General features: G+C 38.5%; 1 protein-coding gene and 1 pseudogene across 18 annotated transcripts in view; one reads left to right on the top strand and one right to left on the bottom strand.

The window, feature by feature from the left end:
* NCOR1 (nuclear receptor corepressor 1) overlaps positions 1–26,868 on the top strand; it is a gene marked incomplete at its 3' end in the record, with an annotated part of 146,190 nt that overhangs the window by 30,034 nt on the left and 89,288 nt on the right. For all 17 annotated transcript variants that reach the window (XM_082602808.1, XM_082602803.1, XM_082602799.1 and 14 more), the window contains exons 4-6: positions 6,066–6,258; positions 11,151–11,333; positions 23,400–23,513. In XM_082602808.1, the coding sequence (XP_082458934.1) occupies positions 6,066–6,258; positions 11,151–11,333; positions 23,400–23,513 (490 nt within the window). The remainder of the gene's footprint in view (positions 1–6,065; positions 6,259–11,150; positions 11,334–23,399; positions 23,514–26,868) is intronic.
* On the bottom strand, positions 3,557–4,967 carry LOC309792867 (glycine cleavage system H protein, mitochondrial-like; annotated as a pseudogene). Its single transcript has one exon. The product of its transcript is annotated as a glycine cleavage system H protein, mitochondrial-like (transcript).

The following is a 26,868-nucleotide window of genomic DNA, read 5'->3' as shown; positions in this document are numbered from 1 at the left end:
ACTTGGAAAAGTGGCATTCAAGGAAGGAATGAGAAGAATATTGCACAACTTGGCCTCCTAGTTCCTACTTTACTCTCAAAGAAGCAGTGTTGAAGAAAGAAAGAAGGTTAGTATAGTCATAGGATTTCTCATGATTGCTCCCTAATTTGGGAAGACATGAGTGGGGGTGATGATGTGGTGAACGGTTGGCTTAGGAGTCCCCATTATGCTGTTCTGCAGGAAGGATAGTTACAGTGTGCCACTTTCCAAAGTGCTGAGCCAAAGCCCTCAGGACTGCTTTACATGTGCGGCTGGTGGAGCGGGCCAGGATCCTTAGCAAAGGCTGTCACAGCCCCATCCCAGTTTTCCCCTGATTTGCCCCCACTTTTCTGTTTCCTCAGGCTATATACTTCCAGAAAAGTATTTAGAAAGCCATATCCAGTCCTCCATCTGTAGACAAACACATTCCAGGCAAAGTGGGGATGAGCAAGGAAAACGCCCACACCATTCCACACCAAAGAAGAAGTCTGGGTAGGGTTGCTCATAGTATGTCTGAGCAAGAGGGTAAGGGATGCCATGAACAGGGGAAACATATTTCTGGAAAGGAAGATTAAAGCAATACAGTGTTCCAAAAACAAAGACCTGTGTGTGTAAAGAAGATGAAAAACAAAGAGCATGCCCCGTGAGTGCTGTGCACTGTAGAACTTAAAATTAATAATGAAGTATTCAAAAGCAAAATAAGGCAACCATATCAGATAAAATGAAAGATTGGACATTCCTGTGCCCCCAAGACCACCATTTTAAATTCAATATATAAAGTGAGAAGGAACAAGGAATAAAATAGATGTGGCTGAAAGTCAGACCTTTGTCTTGGAAGAAAGGTCTAGGAATGATCAGAGTGGATGCAGAAGAAAAGGACAGAGATTAAAGCAATTAGAAAGAAGTGGATAAATAAGGAGGGCAAATTAAAATCATCCAACATGTCATAAGAACATGTGTTTCCGAGGTGGAGAACCTGGTAAAGGAAAGGAAATAATATTCATAACTTAAAAAAACCCCCACTTTTTTCCCCTTTAATGTGAAGGAGGAACTCAATAGGTTGATAGGACATACCTTACTCCAAGAAAAATTTGCACAGAATGATCAATACTGAGACAGATCCTGGTTATCATTAAAGTTTAAGGCTAAGTAAAAGAATCAGGAATCCAGGAAGCAAAACACAAATCCTTGATAGGGGGAAAAGAATCTGACAGAAGATATTAATAGTAGAGCAATAGCTACAAAATTCTGAGAAAAAGAAATTGAGATCCAAGAATATTATATCAGACACATTTAAAAGCAACAAGCAGGCGTTTTTAGACATGAAAGCACTGAGCATCTAAAGTTTCTTGAAGAATATCTACGTAATGGAATCCAGTCAAACAAAGAATGGAAGCCGTGGTAAAAGGACTACAGTAGCCATAAACCCATTCAAGTGGAAAGTCCATATGAGACATCTCGATGAATTATGGTTCTTTAACGGAATATCAGGACCAAATCTTGACAAAGTAAAAATAATATAAGTATCCCAAATCAGAGGTAGATAAGTATTGGGAGAATGTTTAAAGGTATGCATTTGAAAAGTGTGTGTGGAGACTTCTCTGGTTGTGCAGTGGTTACGAATCCGCCTGCCAACGCAGGGGACACGGGTTCAAGCCCTGGTCTGGGAAGATCCCACATGCCGCGGAGCGGCTAAGCCCGTGCGCCACAACTACTGAGCCTGTGCTCTAGAGCCCGTGAGCCACAACTACTCAGCCCGCGTGCTGCAACTACTGAAGCCCGCGCACCTAGAGCCCACACTCTGCAACAAGAGAAGCCACCGCAACGAAGAGTAGCCCCTGCTTGCCGCAAGTAGAGAAAGCCCGCGCGTGGCAACTAAGACTCAACGCAGCCAAAAATAAGTAAATAAATAAATAAATTTATCTTAAAAAAAAAAAAAAAGAAAACTGTGCCTAGAGTGATTTGATGACTTCTAAAATGGAAATATGTTAGGTTAAAAAATTAAAATCATAATTTTAATTAATGCTCTTCATAATTATTTTCCTAACCCTTTAGCAAGAATTTTTTAGGAACTGATTTCTTGTGCTAAAGGAGTGTTGACCTGGAATATAGCAATTCTTTCCTTTATTTCATTTCTTTTTTTTTCTTATATACTTATCTGTATAAAAATAAACCAAATATTCTGTATTTAAAAAATATGGTGATTAGGGCTTCCCTGGTGGCGCAGTGGTTGAGAGTCCGCCTGCCGATGCAGGGGATACGGGTTCGTGCCCCGGTCTGGGAGGATCCCACATGCTGCGGAGAGGCTGGGCCCGTGAACCATGGCCTCTGAGCCTGCACGGCCGAAGCCTGTGCTCCGCAATGGGAGAGGCCACAACAGTGAGAGGCTGGCGTATCGGGAAAAAAAAAAAAAAAAAAAAATATGGTGATTCTTCTGTTGTTTTATTTTTGCCCGTATATCCATACATCCATATATAAAAATGATGTCTGGGAATGATATTCACCCCTAATTATAGTTGTTTCTATGTGGTGGGATTTGGGGTGATTTGCTGTTTAGTTCTGTTATATATTCCAGGAATTTTTTTGTTAGCAAATGTTTATCATTTTATAAACACAGCACCCATAAAATGTAAGAGTCATTTCTGTGTGAATGTCATTCATCATGTTTTATAGATTTCATTGGAAAAATTAGTCCAAATAACATTTTAGAGTATTTGGATATTTAGATAAGCAGATACAGAACAACTGAGGTAGTTTCAGATATTATAAAAGATTCACTGAAACTCAGATAATTGGTTTTCCCTTGAGCAACAAAAGAGGCCAAATCATATTTATACATTTTTAAATTTAAGTGAAATTAATTTTGTTTCAGACAACAGCCTTCCTTAGCTGGGAATAAATAAAATAAATCGATGTAATTCTAGATGGTCTTTGTGGGCCACTATTTTGAATAGCTATGAAGTTTATGACATATTTCCCCTAAATGAGGGTTATCTTTTTTTTTAAGAAGTTGACTATTTTATTATTAAACTGTTTCTTATTTTCCTGCAAGGCTGTTGCTTCACTGTATAAAAATAGCACCAGCAAACACAGTGTACTGCAAAATTAAGATAGTAATGTTCTTCATTGGACACTATACAACTAACAAACTTTTCTCCACTGCCATTTATTTCCAGTGGCAAGTTCATTGAGTATTTTGACCCAAATCCAGGGATGGCTGTAAGCAAGTTACAGTATTATATAAGGTTAAGATAACAATGTTATCCTTGAATTAGATAATTTTTATAACTAGTTTTACCACAGATAATTTAAGAAATTCTGAATATTATAACTGGAGACTAGCCTAAAAATCACAGGGTGTTGTGAAAAAGATGCATAGTGTTTATCTGAAATCATTAGGAAGTTAAGGGGTATTTTCTTCAGGCAACATTGTTGTGAGTAGTTTCTTTTGCTAAAAGTTGCTTTTTAAAAATCTGTCCACCACTAATTTAAGACAACTATGCTAGATTAAGTTGTTTTAAACTAGTTTATTTAGGGGTTCCATTTTCACTCCTCAATAGATTTTATGTATTTCTCATATGCTTCTTCACTCATTAGTTCATCTAGTGCTGAAGGGTTACTGAGGGTCATCTTGATCAGCCAACCATCTTCATAACAAGATTTGTTGAGAAGTCCTGGATTTTCTGCTAGAGCTTCGTTAATTTCAGTTACTTCTGATAGAGGAGAATATAGTTCACTAGCAGCTTTCACACTTTGCAGAGCACCGAATTCCTCGTTTGTTCAATTTTCTCCCAGCTTCAGGCAGACTACAGTAAACAACATCTCCCAAAGCTTCCTGTGCAAAATTGCTGATTCCCACTGTTCCAACACCGTTTTCTGTTGTTACCCATTCATATTTGTCTGAATTTACGACCCGACAGCAGAGTGGGTCCGGTGCGCAGCGCCCGGACAGCGCCTGCCCGCAGTCCCCAGGCCCGCGGCAGGCAGGGACGCAGAGATGGTGCGCAGGCTGCAGACCGTGGCCCGCAAGCTCCGCACCACTCGCAGTGCCATGTACGCAGGGGTGCAGAGGGTCTCCGTGCAGCATCTAGAGCGCCCCCGGCCGGCGGGGAGAGGGGTTATCTTTTTTAAAAAATTAAAATGATTAGGTACATTTCAATAAAAAATTCATTTGATAAATTTGTTTTAAAGCTATTTAAAGATGATACTAAGAGATGATGAAAGTCAGTAAAATGTAGGGAATTTTAAGTCTAAAAGGCTACAGAGATATTTTAGTATGAAAATCTGTTTTTTTGTTTTTTTGTTTTGGAAATACCACATTTTATTTTTCTATTCATCAATTGATAGCTGTTTTCAAGCACAAAATTTTCTGTGGCTATCTATATATTCCTTTTTCTTGGTCATATACCTAGGAGTAGGATTGCTGATTACATGGTAGTTTTTTTGTTTGCCATTTGGGAAACTACCAGACTGTTTACAAAGTGGCCACACCATCATATGGTATTAGTTTTTTTTAAAAATTATTATTATTAAAAAAATAAATTTATTTTTGGCTGTGTTGGGTCTTCGTTGCTGCGTACAGGCTTTCTCTAGTTGCGGGGAGTGGGGGCTACTCTTCCTTGCGGTGCACGGGCTTCTCATTGTGGTGGCTTCTCTTGTTGCGGAGCATGGGCTCTAGGCACTCGGGCTTCAGTAGTTGTAGGATGCAGGCTCAGTAGTTGTGGCTCGTGGGCTCTAGAGTGCAGGCTCAGTAGTTGTGGCGCACGGGGTTAGTTGCTCTGCAGCATGTGGGATCTTCCTGGACCAGGGCTTGAACCTGTGACCCCTGCATTGGGAGGTGGGTTCTTAACCACTGCGCCACCACGGAAGTCTTGGAATTGTTTTCTTAATTTCATGTCCAGATTGTTCATTACCAGTGTATAGAAATAAAACTGATTTTTACATGTTGACCTGTAACTTTGCTCTGTTCATTTATTAGCTCTAACATTTTTTTGTGGATTCTTTTGAGTTTTCTACATATGAGACTGTGTCATCTGCGAATAGAAATACTTCTTCTTTTTCAATTTGGATGCCTTTCTCTCTTTTCTTGCCTAATATTCTGATAAGAATTCCCAATACTATATTGAAAAGAAGTGGCAAAAACAGGCATCCTTGTCTGTCCTGAAGCTTCCTACTCCAGTATTTTTTGTGACATCATTGTGAATTTTAAGGAGACAATGGGATCTTATGTCTTGAATGAGATTTCAAACTTTTGAAGTATAATAAAATTACAGACCTCAGGGTTTATTTTATCATCTATCCTAAAAACCAAACCCCATGATTAACTTTTCAATGAAAAGTTGTTTTGTGAGACATTCGTTTAACTTGGCCATAGGTAAGATGTCGCTTCTGTAAATACTTTGGTAGAAAATGAAAAGTCAAATTAACAAACACCCATACATAGTACTCTATACAGTATATCATGTAGAGAAATTAAAAACAGATTCCTGACCTTCAAGATACTTATGTACTTGGGGAAACTAGACAAAGTACATGTTTTAGGGATCAGAATTATGTATTCAAAGTACTGTTGCATTCCCACTCAAGAGACTTGTTTTTAAGTCTTAATAATACCTCACAACTCAAGTCATTTATCTTTCCATGTGGTAGTTGCTGGGAATTTTTTTCTTTTTTTTCCTGCTTGCTTTCATTACTGGTTGAAAATGGTGGCTCTTCTGGTCTAGATTATATTCAGTTATTATGGCATAGGTTTAAAAATACTTTATGGGTATTTTTCAGCAACTTCAGATTTTCTGCAAGTTGAAATCTTCTGTTACAACTTTCAATACTTTATCACCTCTACTCCCACCTCCCCTGAAGAGACTTTTCCTATCAGGATTTAAGTTTAATAGTACTTTATAGTGAGGTATATATTCTCCTGGGGTGAGGGAATTCACTTGAAAGTGAGCATAACTTTTCTTTTATTTCAAAGTTCAACCAGGGATGTTAGCAGGAAGTTGTACATCACTTAAACATTTTCAACTGATTATTTTCTTTGTATGTATTAGGCCTCAAGAAAGGAGAACTGGATATGAGCAGTTTCATCCAGGCCCTTCCCCGGTGGATCATGATTCACTGGAATCCAAGCGACCACGTCTGGAGCAGGTTTCTGATTCCCATTTCCAGCGGGTCAGCGCTGCGGTCTTACCTTTAGTGCACACGCTGCCAGAAGGGGTGAGGTCTTCTGCAGATGCTAAGAAGGTAAATATTTGTTCTCTTACCCTGTGGAGTTGTTGGTCTGAAATGTTTGTTTAGCCATATTCAGGCACAGCGCCTAAAAGAAAGTCCAGTTATGCCAGTCTCTAAAGGTTAGTGCTATGGGAAAGTAAAAATTTTGTTAAACAAAACTAAAAACCACAGACTTAATACTCCAGACTTTTAAAGTCAGTACTTTTAACTTTTTGGTAAATGAAAACAATCTGAGGACTGCTGTAAAGGAAAATTGCTGTTGAATGACATTCAATTGCTGTTGAATCTCAAGCATTTTATGTCGGCTTGTTGGGCTGTAAAATGTGGTCAGACTCAAGACTAGCACAGTTCTGTTAAATTTAAATTAAATTTTAAATAATACCTTTAAATTCAGTTGCAGTGTATTAACTTACTGCATAGGAGAAGACACGTTTTAGGTAAGGTTTAATTGTGCTTATAATTTTTGTAAAGAAAGTTTCTTCTAATTTATGTAAAAAATATATTCTTGCAAATACAGAGGAAAAAAGTTATCTATAATTCTCTGTCTTAGAGGTAACTGTTATACTTTTAATATGTAGCTATATCTCGTGACATTTCAAACAGTGTGTATTGTGGATTTGAGAAGGTTCTACTAAGATCAAACCTCTTTTTCTCTTATGTTTATTGTTATTTGCCTTTCTTTTGTGAAATGCATCTTCCTGTATTATGCCCTTATTTTGTTGCTGAGTTTATCATATTTAACTGTCTATTTTGCTTGTCATTAAATCTTCAGATTAGGAAGTACCTGGCACTTAGTAGGTACTGAATAAATATTTGTTGTAGAAAGAATAAACTAATTCTTTAAAACACTTTGAACAATAAAGTGTTAACCCCTTTACTATCATATGTTCATATCTCTTACCCCTGCCTTTTTGTTATCAAATATCTTTCCTATAAAATTTATTTGCCTTTATGGCTAATGGCCCTGTCCACCCTGATATCAGATAAATAAATACACATTTTCTTTGAGTTTTTATGCAGTGAGAAATGATTTAAAAGATAGCGAATATGTTTGCAATTTATTTTCAAATAGATCAACTGGGGAAAAAAAAGGTAGGTGTGTGCATGTGTATAGAGACAAAGCAAATATAGCAAAATGTTACAACTAGTGAATCTAGATGAAGATATTGAGTGTCCATTATGCTAGTCTTTCAACTCTTATGTAAATTTGAAAATTTTCAAAATAATAAGTTGGGTGGGGAAAGCTCTTTGTGATAAGCTAGAAATGAACTAAGCTTCTAGGAATATTGAGACCTGCTTCACTATGTGAAGTATCTGTATTATAGTCTATGGGTTTATAAGAAATGTTTGAAACATTTAAAAAAGAAGGAAAGGGGCTTCCCTGGTGGCGCAGTGGTTGAGAGCCCGCCTGCCGATGCGGGGGACACGGGTTTGTGCCCCGGTCTGGGAAGATCCCACATGCCGCGGAGTGGCTGGGCCCGTGAGCCATGGCCGCTGAGCCTGCGCGTCCGGAGCCTGTGCTCTGCAGCGGGAGAGGCCACAACAGTGAGAGGCCTGTGCACAGCAAAAAAAAAAATAATAATAATAAAATAAAAAAGAAGGAAAAAAAGAAAGAAATACAGTGAATAAAGGTCTTCTTCCAAGGCTGAATAAATGACCACAAAGGTAATTTATAGCTATAGATTTTTTTTGGCAGAAAGAGATCTTAAAACTTCATCCATTTAAATAATGTGTTATGTTGGATCAGAGTACAACTGATTTCCATTTTATAGTAGAGAAGACAGATATTAAAAAAATTAAGTGACCTAGGTCGAGCCTCCTGAGTTGGAGTGAGAACCCATGACCTCTGACCCCTAGTCCTGCTCTCCCCCCCCCGCAAGTTGTAAATCATGACTTTCCATTTTTTAGAAGTAGGGATTTTGAAAGAATTAGCATCTATTAGTTTTTTTCTTTTTTCTAATGTTGTTAAGCCCAGGTATATCATTTATAGAAGGATTAAATTAGATAAGTTTGAAAGAAAAAGTTACAGTCTCACCAGTTAGAAATTGTTGTTAATTGTGCATATTTTAATGTGCTCGCTTTGCATATTGTATATAACTATTTTTGCTTAAATACATACTTTTTGTGTCATTAAGTTTACAGTTTTATTTTTAGTCATATTCCATATATGGATATAAAGTAATTTATTTAATTGCCACACATGTAGGTTACCTCATTTGCTCATTAGAACAATGACATATTTTCTTTAGGTTGATTTTTGTGTTTGGTTTTTTTTTGGCTGTGCTGTGTGGCTTGCGGCATCTTAGTTCCCTGACCAGGGATGGAACCCTCAAAAGTGTGAAGTCCTAATTGCTGGACCACCAGGGAAGTCCCTAGGTTGATTTTTTTGGTATACAGTCTTATTTATTTCCCTAAGGTAAATTCCTGTTAGTGTAAGTAATTAGAGACCAGAGTTGGCATATTTTAAGGTTTTCATGGGTGTATCCAGATTGCCCTGCAAAGGAGGTGAACCAGTTTTTGTCCCTGATAGCACGGTATAAGGGCTCCCAGGTCTTATGTGCCCTTACTGATACCACATATCTACTGTTTTTAAAAAAGTCATCGTTTGATAAATTTTTAACTTGCATTTATTTGCTTGTTAGTAAAATTTAACATTTTTTCATTTGTTTATTTTTCCTGTTTTATGAATTGCTTTTTCATATCTATTGCCCATTTTTCTGTTGGTGTGTTTTTTATTTTATATTGAGTTGTTAGAATTCATGTTTTGCAAATGATTTTTTCCATTTGCCTTTAAAATTTTTTATTTCAATTTTGATGAAGAGAAAATTGTTATTTTGATTCATCAATCTTTTTTTTTAATGTCTTTTGCTGTTGGCTTTCCTGAGCTCAAGATAATGTGAATGCCTTTTTTTGTTTGTTTGAGGCTTCTTGTGATTTGCTAATAAATCTCATATAAATGTTTGCTCTTATTTGGCTTTCATTGTGATATAAGATGTGAGGTAGGAATCTTAACTTCTTCCCTCACATTACTATCAGAATGTTCCAATACAAAATTATAAACTCCTTGAAGATGAGCATCATGCCTGTTTTGTTCACCACTCTGCCTAGTGCCTGTCATATAATAGACACTCAAGGAATTTGTTTTTTGTTAAATATTTAACTAGAGAAGAAGTCAGTGGAAAATACTGATTTGTAATAGTAGTTCTTAGGGCACGGATCAGATCACCTGAGGAGCATTTTCAAAATCTGCTGAATCGAAATATAATCTGTTTTGTTATACGTGTTATGTAACACAAATTAGCTCATATGCATATGTAAGAGAATGATATGGGAGTCCTAAAGATTCGTGAATGATTGTTCCTTGCACATGAATGATTTCAGGCTCTCAGGATCAAGCTGTCTTGTAATTAAGAAATAGCCTTTGAGATAGACGAAGACCTTAAAAAGATTTGAAAAGTCTGCATTTAGTTTTCATTTAGCGCAGGTAGTAGCTGGCTTAGTTAATTCAAGAACTGCTCTGCTTTTCAATGTTAAGCTAACTAATGAAGATTGGAATGTTAAAAAGAAACTGCAAAGACATTTTCTCCTGTACTTTTTTGTTTTTAAAGGTTGATAAAAATCTTTATACCCCAAATCTGAGTTTTATTTTGATGAAACATACTATTTTCTACTGGAAGCAAATGACCTCAAGGATTAACAAAGGAAGCATAAACTATAGGGTTTATAGCTACCAAAGAATTGACTGTAGTCTAAATGCAAATGATATTGGAGCTTTAACAGTATTATTACTTCTATTAGGGTCGCTGTTGTTTTTGCTAATGCTCTGCTTGCAAAGTTTAAGTAATAACCATAATCCCATTTTCCCCAGAAGTCTTATATTTAACTATACTATTACAGAATATCAGACTTTTCAGGAATATACATGTTATGTTTTAGTTGAAATCTCTGTTCCAAGGTGTTTTGGAACAACTATCCAGGTATAATTAAGTGCATTCTTGGTTAGAACTACTGATTTCTCACAGTTAATCTTATTTAATACATTGAGGGCTCTATAGTCCTAGGAACTATGCTCATTCTAGGCTTCTTATACCCTAAAGAAAACTAGTACCTTAACCTAAAATTTATCTGCTTTACAGTGTTGCTTATATCTTCACTTTAGACTGGAGATTAGTAGGCTGTATGTGTGTGTGTGCACACGTGCATGTGTGTGTTGACGGGGTGATAGGTTTTGGGTGGAGAGGCCTTCAATCTGCTGTAGTCCCCTGCTGGTTTGGAGCTGGAGTGGGATGATATATTTGGCTGAAGAGATGTTATGTACGCTATAGGGTGGGCAGGCTTAGTTGCCCTTTATGAAGGTAGGCCTGGGTGATTGTAGCAACAAAAGTTCTAGATCATTTCTCGGACTTCTGTACCTCATTGTTGGCCCTTGGAAAGTCTGAAAACTTTTTGATAGGAACAGCCATATCATAGCTGTTACATTGGGTGGGCACACAGGGTATGCATGTTCAGACCTTTTGGAGTGCCATTACAAGGAAATGGCTGAGGAGTTGGTATCTTCCTTTGCCGTGATTGCGTTATTATTTCTGCAGAAATTAGAAGTCTCAGTATCGTTGTACTAAAGGCTGGTTAGCCACTTAGCCACCTCATTCTGGATAGCTTTTAGAATCTTCAAAATTGTGAATGATATGTCTAAACTATAAACATCAGTGGTGTGGATTTGTGTGTGTGAGAGAGAGAGAAAGGGAGGGAGGGAGAAAATTGCTACCGTAGGACTGCCATCTATAGAGAGCACACATTGCTCTGCTAAGCTTTAAAATTCACTTTTTTCAGTCAAGAGGATCTTTCTTGAAGCTGACATTGGCTGTTGGTGAGAAATCATTTGTTCTTGATTTTCTTCCTTAAAGGATCCAGCATTTGGAGTCAAACATGAAGCTCCTTCCTCTCCAATCTCTGGGCAACCATGTGGAGATGATCAAAATGCTTCACCTTCAAAACTTTCAAAGGAAGAGTTAATACAGAGTATGGATCGTGTAGATCGAGAAATTGCAAAAGTAGAACAGCAGATCCTTAAACTGAAAAAGAAACAAGTAAGTGTTTGATTTTACTGCTTAATACATTCTCAAAATGTATGTTTGTCTCCCTAAACAAGAGAATGTTGAACTTTCCATATTTTTAACTTTACGTAAAGGAAATCATGCCTTGTGTGTTCTGTGACTTGCTTATTTTTGCTGTTAGTTTCCTCAGTTTCATCCATTCATTTTCTTGTGGTATTGTCTAGTTTTATGATTCCAGATAGCAAAACTTATTTGTCTATTCTGTGTTGGCTCTTACTGGATGTGTTGTTTCTAGTTTCTTGCTGTTCCACACATGGTGCTACGTTTTTGGTTCACGTGTAGACAGATTTTCTAGGGCGTGTGCCCAGGAATGGCATTCCGTGGCCTGAGCATGTGCACGTGTTCACATGTGCTCGATGAGACCACATCTGCTGAGATGGCAGCACCATTTATACTCCCACTGGCAGTGTGTTCACGTTCCAGTTTGTGCACGTTCTTGCCTTCACGTGGATGTGAAATAGTTTTAATTTGTATTTCTCTGATGAGGAATGAGACAGAGCTTGTTTTCATTTGTTTATGGGTTGTGTGCCTTGTGTGGATGGTTACTTTGTCATTTTCTTATGTTTAGTGTTTCCTGAAGCCTCTTGTCAGGTATGTGTATAGCACGTGTCTTCTAATTTGTGGCTCATCATTTCACTTTCTGGGGGGCTGGGGGGGAGGGTTTTTTTTTGAGATTAAGAAAGTGTACAGTTAAAGTGTATACTTTAGTGTACACTTTTAAAGTGTACAGTTCAGTGTATAGTTTTTTTTTGTTTTTTTTTTTCTTTTTTGCGGTACGTGGGCCTCTCACTGTTGTGGCCTCTCCCATTGCGGAGCACAGGCTCTGGACGCGCAGGCTCAGCGGCCATGGCTCACAGGCCTGGCTGCTCCGCGGCATGTGGGATCCTCCCGGACTGGGGCACGAACCTGTGTCCCCTGCATCGGCAGGCGGACTCTCAACCACTGCGCCACCAGGGAAGCCCTGGTGTATAGTTTTAAAGTGTACGGTTCAGTGGCTTTTATGTATTCATAAAATTGTGCAACTGTCATCATTATATATTTCCAGAACATTTTTATCACTTCAGAAAGGAACCACATATCTTTTAGCAGCTACTCTATTTCCCTCTCCCCCCAGCCCCTGGCAACTATAAACCTCTTCTCTCTATGTATGGATTTGCCTATTCTGGACATTTTAGATAAATATAGAATCATAATATGTGACATTTTGACTCCTTTTATTTAGCATGTTTTCAAGAGTCATCCATGCTGTATCTTGTATCAGCACAAAATTCCCATTGCATGGCTATACTATGTTTTGTGTATCCGTTCATTAGTTGATGGCATTTAGGTTGTGTTCACTTTGGGTTGTTATGAATAGTGCTGCTAGGACACACTAGTTTTTGTGTGGACATTTTTTTTGTTCTCTTGGATATATACTAGAAGTAGAATTGGCAGGGTCATGTGACAAATCTCTGTTTAAAGTTTTGAGGAACTGCCAAACTGTTTTCCAAAGTGGCTGTGTCATTTTAAATTCCCACCAGCCGTGTATGAGGGAGGGTTTCACCTTCTCTACTTCCTTGTCAACATTTGTTGTTGGTTTTTTTAAAAATAGCTATCCTAGTACATGTGAAGTGGTATCTCATTGTGGTTTTGATTTTCATTTTCTTAGTAACCAGTGATGAACACCTCTTTATGTGCTTGTTGGCCATTTGCATATTTTCTTTAGAGAAATGTTCGTTCAGATCCTTTGCCCAGTTCTTTTTTAGCTGGGTTGTCTTATTATTGTTGAGTTGTAAGAGTTCTATATATTCTGCATACTCAGATGTATGATTTGCAAACATTTTCTCTCATTCTGTGAGTTGTCTTTACTTTCCTGATAGTATTCGTTGATGTACAAAACCGTTATTTCCTCTATTTGATTCATTCAAATATTTATTTGAGCATCTAGGGAGATACAAAAGTGATTAAAACATGGTCAAAGAGGTAAATCAAATGAATAAGTAATAGAAGGCAAAGTATAAGATTCACTGAATCACAGCAGTCAAACGAAAGTGCTGTAGGAAATCAAGAGTGAGATTGCTTCTAGCCTGGAGAGGGGTGTGGGTGGCTGGAAAGTCAGGAACGGGGATTGAGATTAAAATAGAAGACTTCGTCTGGACTGCTAATGAGACTCAGTTTGAACTCTCCTTTGTATTTGTCTCTCCTTTTCCTCTCTCCCTGTCTTAATTTACCAGGACTGTTCATTGTGCTTTTTCCTAGACTTGCCTGCATTTTTACTTTAATGTCTTATACCGAGCTAGGTCCTTTTGGTGTTTTAGGAGGTTTTTTTTTCTTTTTCTTTTTTTTCCCTCTTTTTTTTGGAAAGATTCTTGACTTTTTTGCTCTTGGTATTTGATGATTTTGAGTCTTCCATTATGGTTTGATTTTATGCCTTTTTGGCTGGAGTATCATATAGATTTCTTTGCTGGAGCTTTTTCTTCAGCTTCCTCTTCACCTTCATCAGCAAGTTTTGCTAGTTTTCTGTGGAACCTTGCTACCACTTCCAGATATACTTAGGGGTTTCACATCCTCCTCTTCTTCATCTTCTTACTCTGCATCTTCTAAGTGCTGTCCACTAATAAGTACAAGCCCTGAACTACTTTTAGACCACAGGTATTATTGTTTCAGAGCCCCCCAGGGAAGCCATTGGCTGTACAGACGTTATCAACCTTGCCAGGGCTGCTTTGCTTAGGTTGCGTCTGCTTCAAGAGTGTGCACTTCATCCTTTGCACCAGCCCCGAAACTGACCCTTCCTAAAGATAACCACTCATTTTCAACATTCTCCACTTTGAAGTGATAATCTTTGTTGGTCTTCGGTTGACAACTAAAAGATAGTTCTGGGGCCCCAGGGGCACACACTTAGGTGGGAGAGAAGGTGGACGGAGATAAGTGACTTCCTTTCAGAGGACAGCTGAGCAGGACAGAGTCATACTGGGGCAGAAAGTTTTTAATTGTGATGAAGTCCAGTTTATTTTTTCTTTCATCACTTGCGCTTTTGGTGTCATATCTAAGAACCTTAATCCAAGTTGCATAATCCAAGGTCACAAAGACTTATACCTATCTTTTCTTCTCGGAGTTTTGTAGTTTTAGCTCTTACATTTAGGTCAGTATTTTTGGTGAACAGAATTTCTGTAGATTTTATATGAGACTACCGTGGGACCATTAAAAAGTTTACTTATATTGTCTTTTTAAAAGTTTTATAGTTTTCTCATCAAATTATTCTTTTTTTTTAAAATTTATTTTTATTTATTTATTTTTGGCTGTGTTGGGTCTTTGTTGCTGTGCACGGGCTTTCTCTAGTTGTGGTGAGCAGGGGCTACTCTTGGTTTTCGGTGTGCGGGCTTCTCATTGCAGTGGCTTCTCTTGTTGCGCAGCATGGTCTCTAGGCACGTGGGCTTCAGTAGTTGTGGCGCGTGGGCTCAGTAGTTGTGGCTCGCAGGCTCTAGAGCGCAGGCTCAGTAGTTGTGGTGCATGGGCTTAGTTGTTCCACGCATGTGGGATCTTCCTGGACCAGGGCTCAAACCCGTGTGCCCTGCATTGGCAGGCGGTTCTTAACCACTGCACCACCAGGGAAGCTTTCATCACATTATTCTTAATCTACCAGAAATTGAATTTTTGTGTCTGCCTCAAGGTAGGGGGTCAATATTCATTTTTTTCCCTGTATCAATAATTTAAAAGTTCATACTTTTCCAACTGTTCTACGCTTTTAGCTCTATTATAATTCAGGTTTGCATCTGTATATGGACTGATTTCTGGGCTTTGTGGTCTTTGTGTTCTTTGTGGTATTGATGCAGAAATATAATAGATATCCTTCTGATTACTAGAGCTTTATTCTTTTTTTTTCCAGTGAGGCAAACCCCAATTCTATGGGCATGATTTAGCTTTTTTAAAGTTTTTTACCATCTCATATAACTTTTAGAATCATATTTTTCAGTTTTCCAAAATATCTTTCTGTAATTTTCATTGGAATCATATATAATACAGAAATCAATTCGGGGATGATGGTATCTTTATGTTAATGAGTCTTCCAGTCCGTGGCTATGGTATATCTGTCTATTTAGGAGGGCTTTCATGTTTTATTACTTTCTTTTATATGCCTTGTGTTAGATTCAGCTCTAGGGACTATATTTTTGATGCTATTGTTAATAATATATTTTCAAAAATTATATTTCTTCTAACTGTTGCAGTTTTTTTTCACATGCTAGAATAACTTTTTTTTTTTAAAAAATTGAAATATAGTTGATTTACAATGTTGCATTAGTTTCAGGTGTACAGCAAAGGGATTCATATATATATGGTCTTTTTCAGATTCTTTTCCATTATTGGTTATTACAAGATATTGAATATAGTTCCCTGTGCTATACAGTAGCTCCTTGTTGTTTATCTGCAGTCTTTTTTTTTTAAAATATATGCCAGCAACCTCCCTAAATTATCCTTGTAATGTTAATTACTTATTTGTAGATTTTTTTGGGTTTTCTATGTAGGTAATGGTCATATCAACAGTAAAAAAAAAAAAAAAAAGACAGTTGTTTCTTTCTTTCCAGTTCTTAAACCTTTTCCTCACTTTTCAGTTGCCTTATTGCTCTGCTTAAGACTGCAGTGCAACATTGGGACTTCCTTGGCAGTCCAGTGGTTAAGACTTCGCCTTCTAGTGCAGGGGGTGCGGGTTTGATCCCTGGTCCGGGAGCTAAGATCCCACATGCCTCTGCAGCCAAAAAACTAAAACATAGAACAGAAGCAATATTGTAACAAAATTCAATAAAGACTTTAAAAATGGTCCACATCAAAAAAAACTTTAAAAAAAAACCCTGCAGTGCAACATTGAAAGTGGTTATTCTTGTTCTTTTCTGCTTTTTCAGGAATGCCTTTTACTTTTTACTACCACTGGTTATGATGTCAGTATTATAGACATCCTTCCTCAGATTGGGAAATTCCCATCTGGTCCAGTGTGCTGAGAATTTAATCATGAGGGACATTGAAGTTCACCAGATGCTTTTTCTGCATAAGTTTGTTGATCTTATTATTCTCCTTTAAAATATATTAATAGGATGAATGACATCAGTTATTTTCTAGTGTTAAATCACCAGTGGGTTTCTACATTTAACCTAACTTAGTCATGATGTATTATCTATTTTTAATAAATTGCTGGACTTGACTTACCAGTATTTATTTTGGGATTTTTGTATCTTATTTGTGAGATAGATAAGCCTGTCATTTTCTTTTCTTATACTGTTCTTGTCTGGTTTGGTAACAGATCATGCTAATGTCATAACCTTTCTAAACTCTGAAATAGTTTAAGATTGTAATTATTTGGTAAAATCAGCTGGATCTAGTGGGTATTTTTTGTGTAAAAAGTATTTTAAAATTAGTGATTCAATTTAAAAACATTCACTTCTATTTCTTCTGGAGATAGTTTTTTCCCTCATTTGGGGGAATATAGTTGTATCTTCTGTATCATCAGTTTCTGCTTCTTATTTCCTCTTTGGTTTTATTCTACTCTTTTATAATTTGTCAACATTAACTTTTTAGCTTTTTCTTCCCCCTTCTCCCTGTGCACTACTTTAACTTCATTCAGCAAGTTTTAATTTATAATGCATTTTATTATCCCTCCTGGTTTCTTTTTCAACTCCTGTATTAATAAAAATGTTCTTTTAAATTTCTTATATATAATGTTTTCTTGACTATTTTTGGTTATTTGATTTCTAACTTTATTGTGGCCAGAGAGTATGGTCTCTAATACCCAGTCTTTTGAAATAATTGGTTCTTGAATTTTGGCCTAGATGATGATCGATTTCATAAAAATACTCTGGGCATACTTGAGAAGAGTATGTATTCTCTACTTTAAAAAATCATCCATATCGGGGGCCTCCCTGGTGGCGCAGTGATTGAGAGTCCGCCTGCCGATGCAGGGGATACGGGTTCGTGCCCCGGTCTGGGAGGATCCCATATGCCGCGGAGCGGCTGGGCCCGTGAGCCATGGCCGCTGGGCCTGCGCATCCGGAGCCTGTGCTCCGCAACGGGAGAGGCCACAACAGTGAGAGGCCCGCATACCGCAAAAAAAAAAAAAAAAAAAAAAAAAAAAAATCATCCATATCTTCTCTCGTTTTTGTCTGTAACTTATCAATTACCACTATGATTTTTTTCCTAGTAGTTCTCAATTTTTAAAAAATTGAGGTAAAAAAATTGACATGCAACGTTATATTAGTTTCAGGTGTATAACATAATGATTTTATATTTGAATGTATTGCAAAAAGATCTCCACAATAAGGCTAGTTAACCATCAATCACTACATATAGTTACAGAAGTTTTTTTCTTGTGATGAGAACTTTTAAGATCTACTCTCTTAGCAACTTTCAAATATACAGTACAGTGTTGTTAACCATAGTTACCAAGCTGTACTTTACATCTCCATGACTTATTTATTTTATAATTGGAAGTTTGTACCTTTTGATTCTATTCACCCATTTGGTCCATCTCCCCCCTGCCCCTGCCACCACCAGTCTGTTCTTTGCATCTACCAGCTCCTGTTTCTTCCCCTCCCCTCCCCTCCTTCCTTCTTTCCCCTCTTTCCTTCCTTTCTTTTCTTTTCTTTCTTTCTCTCCTTCCTTTCCTTCCTTCCTTCCTTTCTTTCCTAACTTCCTTTACTTCTTTCCTTCCCTTCCTGTCTTTCTTTCAAGATTCCACACGTAAGTGAGATCCACCTGTATTTGTCTTTCTCCATCTGACTTCACTTAAAATAATGCCCTCAGGGTCCATCCATGTTGTTGCAAAAGATGAGATTCCATTCTTTTTTTATGGGTAAATAATAGTACATTGTGTATATATACCACATCTTCTTTATCCATTCACCTATTGGTGGACACTGAGGTTGTCCCATGTCTTGGCTATTGTGAATAGTGCTGCAGTGGGGCCCGCTAGTACCAGCATCTACGCAGTGGGGGAGCTCCCAAGAGTGGCTGCTGCCAGTCAGTGTCTTGTGTCCCAAGGGTGAGCAGTGGCCGGGTCCACCCCCTGCCCCTGCAAACCACCACCACCACCCCCGCCTCTCTGGGAGACTCTCCAAGACCAGCAGGTTCATATTAATATGGAAACATGGGCCCCTGATTTTATTGATGCTTCTCTTCATCTCTTCTGTCATGAAAGGGAAACTAAACACAAAATATGCCCCAGGAAAATATGTCCAAGCCTAAATTCAGATGCATGCTAGGATTCCAAGATTTCTGCCTTTCAGCCCAGCTCTTGAAGAAATTTATACAGTGGCAGATGCAAGATTTCTCTCTAGAAGAGACTCAGAAATGGTGATGTGTTTGCAAGGAAGAGCTGGAGCTAAACTGTCTTTTAGGCAAACTTTATTTGTCTAAAACTAGGCTTGTTTGGAGTGAGCTGCCAAATCTGCTAGTGAATTCACATTCCCCTGGGAAGCCTGCTTTTTGGAAGGTCTTCAAGAAGTATTGAACTTTCAAAAAAGTCTGAGAACTATAATTGACCCTATATGTGAAGGCTCGTGAACTAAACTGGGTTCTGACAATGTGGACAGCAACCTCCCAGTTACCGCTTTCCATTCTCAAGTGGCGCTGCTTCAGCTCTTATAAAATCCTCAAATTCCTACCTTAATGGCCAGGAGGAAATCAAACTGTGGAACTAGTCTGCACCTCCGAAGCCCCAGCAACCCCAAACTCTGTTATCCTCCCTTTCATTTCCCATTTTGACCCCTTTTAATGATGAACCCCCCCCAAAAAAAAACTGCTGCAGTGAACATGGGGGTGCTTATATCTTCTTGTTTATGTTTTTTTTCTTTGGATAAATACCCAGAAGTGGAATTGCTGGATCATATGGGAGTTCTGTTTTAATTTTTTGAGGAACTGTTTCTGTAGTGGCTGCACCAGTTTACACTCCCAGCAACAGTGCACAAGAGATCCCTTTTCTCCACATCCTTGCCAGTGCTTTGTTTACCATAAAGTCTGCTTCGCCTGATATTGATGTAGTTAGATCAGCATTCTTTTGGTTGATATAGGTTAGTGTATCTTTTTCTTTCCCTTTACTTTCTGTGCTTGTATTTTAGGTATATCTCTTATATAAGTGTATATACCTGGGTTTTGTTTTTTATTGAGTCTGACAAACTGTCTCTCCACAGGGTAATTTAGTTCTTTTAAATTGATGATGATGTTCCCTGGTGGTGCAGGGGTTAAGAATCCGCCTACCAATACAGGGGACATAGGTTCGAGCCCTGGTCCAGGAAGATCCCACATGCCACAGAGCAACTAAGCCCACGCGCCACACCTACTGAGCCTGCGCTCTAGAGCCCACGAGCCACAACTACTGAGCCCACACTCTGCACCTACTGAAGCCCAGGCGCCTAGAGCCCATGCTCCACAACGAGAGAAGCCACCACAATGAGAAGCCCACACACTGCAACGAAGAGTAGCCCTCGCTCACCGCAACTAGAGAAAGCCCACGTGCAGCCAAAAATAAATAAATAAATAAATTTATTAAAAAAAGAAAAAAAATTGACAATGATGATTGGTAATATCTCAATTATTTTAAAACAATTTTATGCTTTCTATTTGTCTTTTTTTTTTGGCCTCACCGTGTGGCATGTGGGCTCTTAGTTCCCTGACCAGGTAATGAACCCATGCCCCTGGCAGTGGAAGCACAGAGTCTTAACCACTGGACCGCCAGGGAAGTCCCTGTCCTGTCTTTTTTATGCTGATATTGATGTTCTTGTTTGTTTTTTCCAATCCTTATTTTGGATTGATTGTCTTATTCCATCTTCTCCTGCTCCACCAGTTTGGATTTTATACATTATTTCTTTGTTTATAGTGGTTCCCCAGAAATTTTAACAGTCTGTTTAACTCGAAGCCTAAAACTAAGTAGTATCTTAACCATCTTCTTGAGTATAGGAGGGCATAGAATTTCTTGATTTCTTTCTTTCCTCCCGACTTTTATGCTATTGTTGTCATATATTTTAGTTCTTTCTTATTTTTTTTAAAACTGCCAAAGACATTATTATTTTATATGGTCAGTCTTCATTTCGGTTCACCCACATATGTCATCTTATTTGCCCATCATTCCTTCTTGCAACACAGATCTTCTTCCATTTGTGAGAATGTGCTTCCTCTTGAAGAACGTCCTTTAGAATTTCCTTTAGTGAGGATCTGTTAGCTGGAGAGTTCAGTGTTTGGTTTTTATAACTTAACTGTTGTCTTTTACTTATGCCTGTTATTGAAAGGTATCTTTGTTTGGAATGTGGTTATTTCCTCAGTTTTCCTGCATGCTGTCTTTTTCCTTTCATTGCGAAGAGATCAGCCCTTAGTCTAATTTGTGTTCTTTTGTGGAGAGTCTGAATTTTCTCTCTGGCTACTTTCAGTAACTTTTTCTTTGAGTGCTGTTGTTTTCACTATGATTTCTTTAGGAGTAGGTTTTTTTAATCTTTCCAGGTTGAGACTCACTTGACTTCCTGAATGTGTTAGAGTTTTTCATGAGTTCTGGAAAATTCCTTAGCCATTATCTTTTTTACAAAACCTTTTCCTACAGTTTCTTTATCATCTTTTGAAAGTCCTGTTAGATGTAATATTTTATCACTCTGTCTTCTATGTCTCTTAATTGCTTTTCTTTCCCATTTTTTTCCTTCTTCAGGCTTCATTGTGTGCAGTATCTTCATTTCTGTCATATCTGCTGTCAAGTGTATTTTCAATTTCAATTATTATGTTTTTATTTTAAACATTTATTTATTTATTTGGCTGCACTGGGTCTTAGTGTGGCATGTGGGATCTTTTAGTTGCAACATGCATGTGGATCTAGTTCCCTGAGCAGGAATCGAACCCACGCCCGCTGCATTGGGAACGTTGGAGTCTTACCCACTGGACCACCAAGGAAGTCCCTCAATAATTATGTTTTTAGTGCTGGAATTTTTATTTGGCTCATTTAAAAAATCTGCTTGGTCATTTAAAAAATATCCCCCCTTGCCTTTTTTTAATATGTTGAGCCCTCTTTTATTTATTAAATCATATTAGGTTTATTGACAATTCTTTTAAGTCTTAGTGGGTCTTATTCTTCTGGGTTGGTCATATTTTTACTTTTCTTTAGTTTCTTCACGTATAAGATAGTAATAATACTAATAACACCAACTGAATCTTGAGATTGTTGTATGAGTTGAGATAATGAATGTATTAATATAATGTGTCACATAGTGAATGCTCAATAACATGTAACCCATTAAAATAATTAAAAATAATGAGACATAGTGTATGACTTATGAGATATACAGGAGCTATAAATTTTATTGAAGAATATGAAAGACAACTTGAGTAAATACAGCAGAACAGAAACACAGTATTAATAATGTGAGCTCATGTTAATTCACATTTTATACAATTTCAATAAATATTCTAGGGCTTCCCTGGTGGCGCAGTGGTTGAGAGTCCGCCTGCCGATGCAGGGGACACGGGTTCGTGCCCCGGTCTGGGAAGATCCCACATGCCCTGGAGCAGCTGGGCCTCTGAGCCATGGCCGCTGAGCCTGCGCGTCCAGAGCCTGTGTTCCGCAACGGGAGAGGCCACAACAGTGAGAGGCCCACGTACTGCCAAACAAAACAAAACAAACAAACAAACAAACAAAAATAAATAAATATTCTAACTAAATTTATTTTTAAAGTTTGCCAAAATTATAAAGTTAATGTAAAAGAATAGGTGAGGAAAGTTTGTTTGTTTTGTTTTTAGACTTCCTGTTACTGTGGTTTTGTCCCAGGAATACTTAGCTACTAAGAACAAAATGTGATTTCCTGAAACTTGTTTATTTCTTTCTCTGCACCTACTTAACGGGGATTCTAAAAGAAGGCCCTCTGAGCAAAGGAATAAAAGGGCATGGTTGAAGAACTCATTCCCATAAAAATGATCTCAGAATTCCAGATATCTTTTGCTCACACAGATAGGTTGCAAGAGTACTTTCTGTTCCAAAGTGGAAGTGGTCCTCAAAGCTTCTCTCTTGGAGGATTTTTATCCTTTCATTTGGGTGCGGTCTGACTTAAATGACTAGGAACCTTGACTATCAGTCTTACTTGGTAGTATAGGTGATTTTTTTTTCTGCTAGGCCTTTGGTAGACTTAACTATCTTTACCTAATGTCTTTTTTATCATCTCATTCAGTGAACTTATATCCATGTGGCTATTTGTTGAGCATTTACTAGGTATCAGGCACTAGTTAGGTGATGGAAGACAAAAAGCGGTGAACCTAGCTGAGTCAGCCCTTACTTCAGTAATAATTGTAGGTAATAGTTACTGACTGTTTATAGTTGTGCTTGACATATATTGCGTCATTTAATCCTCTCAGAAAGCTATGTGGTAGGTAGGATTAATATCCCTACTTTACACATGAGGGGTTTGTATACTTGCTCAAGTTTGTGGTAAGGACCAGAAGGGGTCCTAGGATCAAGCCACTTGCAAAGGGTGACCCTAAGGCTGAATCCTGGGCAGAGTAATTCAGATAGGCTCCTGCTTTGTGATTGCACACACCAGCAGTCCATATTCTTTTGGTTTTCCCAGGGCCTCTTTGATATAGAGTATAAAGTTTGGCAGGGGAGTAGGGTAGAGGATGGTGCTGTGCTGACTTAAGGATTAACCTTTAAACATTCTACCATACTCTCCCTGCCAGACATTAACACATAACATACTGTGTATCTATAACACAGAAAAGCATTATTACAGCGCCACAAAAGGTCACTGTGATAGAGGTAGATGGGGTACCTTCATATGTTTAGATTCTCTTACTATTTTGCTTTAAATTTATCAGAATTAAAATATAAAAGGATTTTTCAAATGATGACTTATGTTGTTTAGTTATTAGTCAAAATAAATCTGATTGGGTTCGTTAGAGCCTTTGGGTCCATTAGGCCCTAGTAGATTAAGTGATTACCCTATAGAATCAGCAAAGCATTGCTCAGAAGCATGTGTTATCTCTGGTGATTAATTACTAGTGGGGCTGATGTGCAGCAGATGCCTGACTCTTCCTTTCTGGGTCTCTTAGCAACAGCTCGAAGAAGAAGCTGCTAAACCTCCAGAGCCTGAGAAGCCTGTGTCCCCTCCTCCCGTGGAGCAGAAACACCGCAGTATTGTCCAAATTATTTACGATGAAAATCGGGTAAGTTCATGCCATTCTTGATGGCACAGGCCTTTAAAACCACTGGACTATGCCTTTTCCAGTCATCTGTGTATTCTGTGGTAATATTAATTGTATTAAACCTGCTTTCTGTTATAATTTTTAATGTTCTTAAACTTTGACTGAAGCTTGGTGTTTTTTCTTTATGTACTGAAGTTGATAGTTGTGTCTTAAATTATTTAATATTTCATTTGCATTTTATATGGTATAATACTATTTTGTGACAGTATAATTTTATCAGCTGAGTCTCTCTCCTGTTATATAAATAGTGGTAAGCAAGTGTGTAGCACATAATACAGCCATTCTGTAGTTTTTCACTTTATAAGCAACATTTAATGCCAAATACACTATTCTAGTAGAGATGGTCATTGGACGTGGAAACGACTTGTATTATCTGCTTCAGAACTGATAGCTGGGCTGTGCTTTGAATTTTAGTTACAAAGTATGAGGCCATTGACCTTTAGGTCAACTTTCTTTTTTAGGTTTGTTAAAATAATTTCTTCTTCCATACTCATAATTAAAAGTGTCCACAGATTTAGGAAAGCCAGGCCTCAATTCTATGAATAATTTTGTGATGCTGAAATTAGTTTTTGGCCAGAATCCAGCCCAGGAACTAGCAGTTAAAGGGAAACTGATTTCACCTTAATGTGAAGAAAACCTTTCAACAGAGCTGCTTAGCACTGGGCTTCCAGAAGCCCCCAGTTCAAGAAAGAATTATATGCTTTAAGTACTATGGTAGAGAATTGGCTTGTCAGCTTAAGGTGATCATAAGGTAGAAGCTGGGGATTGTCATTTCAGTTCATTTGCCTTGTAGTGAGTGGAGTCTTACACAGGCATCCTGTAGCAAGGTTATCCCAGATCCTAAAGGAAATTGACCTTAAGAAAAGCAGCTGTGAGATAGTCATTAAATACACTTTTATAGGAAAGATCTTGGACCCAGGTGTATGTGTGTGTGTAGATAGATAACCGAAAGTCATCAGGTACACAATACTTAAGGAATTTTAAGTCACTGAGACGTAGAAATGTGGACAATTATTACTAGTTCCTTGACTGGGTTCAAAATTAGTCCAATTTATTGGGCAGAACAACCTACGTGAAGATGAGTCCAGTGAGGGTGAAGGGCAGTCGGTGGAAGGAGTGATGAGGACCCCTCAGGGCATGCCTGGAGGGCAGTGACGCTGGGGTCCTTGCAGGGATGTGGCCCAAGGTCAACAGGTGCTCCCTTGTTTAAGAGAAGCAAGGTACATGGATTTTATATGAAATCTCCTGCTTTTAAAAAAACACACTGGAGAACAAGAAAGTACTTCTGAGGGCTGATAGGCTTCATGGCCAGTTTGTGACTTCAGGGGTTAAGTAAATAGGGATTAGAGCTGATAATAATGGAAAAGGATCTTATAAAATAAAATATTGACTTCTTTCTTAGTATGAGTTAACTTTTCAAATACATTGAATTCAGTGATATTTATTAATTGATTGAATTTCTTAATTAGCCTTCTCTTACAGGCCTAATAAACAGTTCCAGTGTTAGTGAATTCTGCAGTTGCCTGACTAGGATGTGAGGACTGAAAACTATTGAACAAGATCTGATAGAGAATTCAGTTTGTGTTAATTTATATATATGTATTTTTTTTTCATTAGTTAGTGTAGTAAATGTTCCTTGATGCCCATCAGCAGAAACGAAAGCTCCTTTTAGACCTCTTCTTGCCATTTTAGCATTTACAATTCAGTTTGTTACACATTCTGTGAAGAATAGAAGAACCAAACTTGAAATCTGTCTTAATATTAGACTTGTAATGAGGATTGTTTTTAACTCAGTAATCGTAGCAATCATCTTTCAAAAAATAGGTTCTTTTTGTATCCCCTGCTGCTAGTCGTCTGCCTTGGTGGTGCTTGTGCAGTAGACCCTGGATGTTAGCAGAAGCCCCCGAGGGGCGTGATGGGAGCAGGCCAGCTTTCTCACCACTGATCCTTGCCTGTTTCTTCCTCCTCACCGTGCTGCCTTTTGTTAGACCTTCACTGCCTCTGTAGCTTTTTGTCATGAATGACCTTACCTGTTTTGACACCGAGGGCACAGAGCGACGGGGGGCAACAAGAGTACATCCCCCTCTTGTTCCTTGTTTGACAGTGGCAGATACTGGTTGGCAATCAAGCCAAATGTGGCCCAAGAGATAGGGGCCCTTATCTCATATGAGGCATCTTTTATTTAGAAAGTTAGTGCGAGGCAGAAAACTACCTCAAACTGACTGTTAGTTTTAAAATTGGCTTCCTGGGAGAAAAATTGCCTTGTATCACATTTAAACTTGAGGCTAGGATTCATTTAGTCTCCAAACAGACTCTTCTCCTGGACTGCCTTTTTTTTTTTTTTTTTTTTTTTTTTTTTTGGCGGTACGCGGGCCTTTCACTGCTGTGGCCTCTCCCGTTGCGGAGCACGGGCTCTGGACGCACAGGCTCTGCGGCCATGGCTCACGGGCCCAGCCACTCCGCGGCATGTGGGATCCTCCCGGACCGGGGCATGAACCCGTGTCCCCTGCATCGGCAGGCGGACTCTCAACCACTGTGCCACCAGGGAAGCCCTGGACTGTTTTCAATTTGCTGTTACCCTTCCCAGTTGTAGGTTCCAAAAATATTTGTAAGTGCTCTAATTTCAGCATTGTAATACGTATAGAAAAGAGGGGGTGTGCAGTGAAGCTTTCAGGAACATGTTTATATATTGATTGAATGACTTGCAAGTTAACGTGGCACCAGAAGAAAGAAAGTGATTGACAGTGGAGAATGTACTTAGTGCCAACAACCTCTGGTCACCACGGCCATTGTCCTGGGAACTATCGATTTCTCTCTCTTTGCCACTCTGCAGACTTGGTTAATCAATGAAGAGCCTCAGTCCTGCCTCCTGGATATTGGTCTGGTCAATTGCTTCTCTCTTCCTCCTTTGCCAGTTGCTTGATTGGAGCCCTCACCTCTCATAGATGCTGAGTTTCCTTCCCTCAGTCTTTTTTTTCTTTCTAATCCATCCTTCATATTTGAGCCCCCTGACGTGGTTCTCCAAATAAAACCTTTTGATGATTTCCCCCTTTCTACAGAGTAGCCCAACCTTTTCATCAGTGCTTACATGCCTGCCTGGGTGGCCCGTGGCCCAATACTCCTTTCTTAGCCATACCCTACCAGAACAGGTGTGAATGTTCCCTTGATGTTAGTAATTTACCCCGTGATGTTGCCCCTGCCGTCAGGCATCCCCGTGGCTTGCCTTTCTTGTCTGTTGAGTGCACTCGACTTCAGGACCCAGCTCAAGTCTCATTTTCTCTATGAAGCCTTTCAAGACTCCTTATCTTCCTACACC

This window comes from Mesoplodon mirus (genome assembly GCF_964341445.2).
Source record: "Mesoplodon mirus genome assembly, chromosome: 18".
In the NCBI taxonomy this organism is placed as follows: domain Eukaryota; kingdom Metazoa; phylum Chordata; class Mammalia; order Artiodactyla; family Ziphiidae; genus Mesoplodon; species Mesoplodon mirus.
The sequence above is the reverse complement of the archived record's forward strand: the minus strand, read 5'-3'. Positions and strand labels throughout refer to the sequence as shown.